Raw genomic sequence first — 2,935 nt, forward strand, 5'->3', positions numbered from 1 at the left:
CTCCCGCCCCGTACCTCCACGTGACCCGCCCCCGCCAATGTGCGCGCCGCGCGCGCGGACCCGGATCAGGAAGCGCGCGGACGGGTGATGGATACTGCTGTCCCACTTCAGCCGAAAGGAGGGAGCTGGTGCTTTGGTCCTCCAACCCCCCAACTTTGAGTCCCGCTGGCAATTCGGGGCCCACAGGCTTCTGGTTCTCTCGCATGCCGGGACCGAGCCTACGCCTGCCCTGGTCTAGGCCTCGGGGCAGGCATGCGGCCGCGGCCCAGCGCTGACCTCGGGCCCCAGCCTAGCTTGGTTTGGAGTCCTCCAGAGTTCGAGGCCGCCTAGGGGAGGGAATGGCGTGGGGACCAAGGCGAGGGGGGTGGTATTCCGTTTTTCATCCTGGCCCCGGAATAAAACGAATGGAGCCAACAGACCGGTTTTCTCACCAACTGATTCCTTCCTCACATCGTGCTCACCGCATCCGCGCCCGTTGTACCTTGTTTGAGAAGTCAGGCAGGAGCCAAAAAGGGTGGGTGGGTAAGCAGCTGAAGGAAATCGGCCCCTAGATTTGAAACAAGACTATTCCAGTACAACCGGATTAGCTTGTTTTTTTTTCCTTTTAGAAGCAGAATTGATTTGGTTATTTCCTAAGAAAAACAAGAATTTCCTAATAGCGTCTCATTTGATGGAAGTGTCGATTCAGAATTAAATATGCTCGAATGTAGTAGGTGCGATTGTGAGAGAGAGAGTGGCCCAAGGGTGGGGATAGATAGAAGCGACGATGTCTTCACAAAATCCACCATTGAGACCACCAATTTCCTACTTCAGAACAATCTCCAAGCAAAAACAAGCTAAGGATAGCATAGGCATTGTGCCGACAGGTTTTTTCCCGCTAAGAATTTTGTTTTGTCTTCGGGTGTTGCTTTTCCAGGCTGTATCTGACGTTAAAGTTATATTTAAAGATAATCTATAATTTCTGAATTGCTGAAAATTAGCATATTAACGATGTCAGTAGCTCTGGAAAGTGGAGAGAGAGGGCTGTTGCCTGCCATTTGGTAATTGAAATTTGATGGGTAAACTAATTACGCCATTATTAACAAATAAATTACTTATTAATTCCACCTAATGTTGATCTTTGAAGTAAATACTGATGCCTTACTCGCAGTATATACTTTCCCTTTCCTTTTCTGAGTAATAGTTCTGAGTAATAGACACACCTAGATCCTCTTTTCAACCTAGATTAAAGCAGTGCAAAGTACTATAGTCACCATTCTAAAAATACTTTCATACTGGCATGCAAAGCAAGTATTTTTCAGCTGGTGCACCTTAGTTGATTTTTCAAAGAGCAATATAAACAGCCTTCTCACAACAGTCTGGAACGCAGACAAGGAAAGTTACAGCCTAAGCCTGGAGACACTTAAAAAGGAATCTCAATTCTATTTTCATTTATATGGGTTACTCATATGAGTTACTAAATGCTGGAATATATCCATTTGATGGATAGTCTTTAATGCCTAGCCACATAAAGCCTATTATATGGGACTAATCTTTAAACTAACTTAGGGAAAGAGGTTTAAAAGGGGACCATGTTAGCTTTCTAGCTGCAGTCATCCTGAAGTGGTACAAAGAGGTTTTCCACATTTGAAGAGAGTTGTCCATCGACATGGGCATCCTAAAAAATTTTTACAAGTGAAACCTAAGCCACAGACAGAAATCAACACTGAGTGTAATCTTGAGACATCCTCTTTAGACTCAAGGGAAATATCTAGCCTGTGATAGAACTGCCTAAACCAATATCTCTGGACTGCAAGGAAAAATAATATATACATATGTATACTATATAACATGAATAATATATACATACATAAAGTAATTAGCAAAACTGCTCACTAAGCTTCAGGGAAGAAAAAACCTGACAAGGAAATGTTGACTCCCTCCTCGTGTCATCAGACTAGGGTTTAACCATGTCTGTTCAATATTATTTACAGATACTAAAACACAAAATTCATGTTGTTTAGCCTCAGAACCTTCTACCCAGTTTCTATTTAAAAGTATTAAGGAGGCTCAGGCACTGTTTTGTATATGGTTAACCTAAACGAGTTAACTGTGCCTGTGTTTCGTGTGGCTCTATTCCTTTAGGAAGATGGGCTTACACAGAATCCCCCCAAGGCCTGTAACTTGTCTCTGTGGTTCCTATCATAAACACAAACGGAGCCAGGACCACCAAGTGTTATCTCGCACACCGACATTTTGACATTTTACTGCAAGATTTATGGCTGTAATAAACAATCTCAGTACCTTTTTTGATCCTTCCACAATCTCTCTTTGCAAGCCATAGCATCATTCCACTGAATGAAATAATCTTTTGAAAAAACAAACAAACAGAAAAATCTCTTGCTTTCACATGAGATTCAAGACACCAACATAAAGCCAGGAAGAAACTAACTCAATTAATAAATAAACTGAAGTTTACCGGCAGAATCTTGCCCAGAAAAAGATGGGATGCCCTGAAATCAAGCCGAGTGGGAGCATACTAATCTTCGCACACCAACTGGCTCCAGTCCCAAGCACGGTGAAAGCGTTATCCTTTTCTTGGGAAACTGGTAAGCATATTTCCTCATTTCCATGTGCAAGGATAACATATATTCCTAACGAAAGCTTTCTTAAAATCCCATTAAGTGAAATAACTTTTCATCATGTCCTCAAATCCCAAATGGAGAAGGAAAGCAAAGGGAGTCCCAGGGAGAAGGGAGGGTGAGAGGGAGTCAGTGTTTTGCTGCTTAGTTTGAATTTGATTTGAATTATTTTGAATATATTTGGAACAGCCTTCCCTCTTGAATGCAACCCTGTCCCAAGTTTCAAAGTGACCGAACAGTGACACCGTGTGCATTTTGTTTCTTATTAATCTTACACATTGACAGTCTTTGTTAAATCACAAGGCGCGCCCTTC

The 2,935-nt window shown here is 42.7% G+C and overlaps 1 protein-coding gene across 1 annotated transcript in view; it reads right to left on the reverse strand.

Moving 5' to 3' along the window:
• Positions 1-205, reverse strand: part of HOXA4 (homeobox A4) — a 2,678-nt gene extending 2,473 nt beyond the window's left edge. The window contains exon 1 of the mRNA XM_010855414.1: positions 15-205. Coding sequence (XP_010853716.1) covers positions 15-205 — 191 coding nt within the window. The remainder of the gene's footprint in view (positions 1-14) is intronic.
• Positions 206-2,935: the final 2,730 nt, after the last annotated feature.

Source organism: Bison bison, unplaced genomic scaffold (genome assembly GCF_000754665.1).
Source record: "Bison bison bison isolate TAMUID 2011002044 unplaced genomic scaffold, Bison_UMD1.0 scf7180017864364, whole genome shotgun sequence".
In the NCBI taxonomy this organism is placed as follows: Eukaryota; Metazoa; Chordata; class Mammalia; order Artiodactyla; family Bovidae; genus Bison; species Bison bison.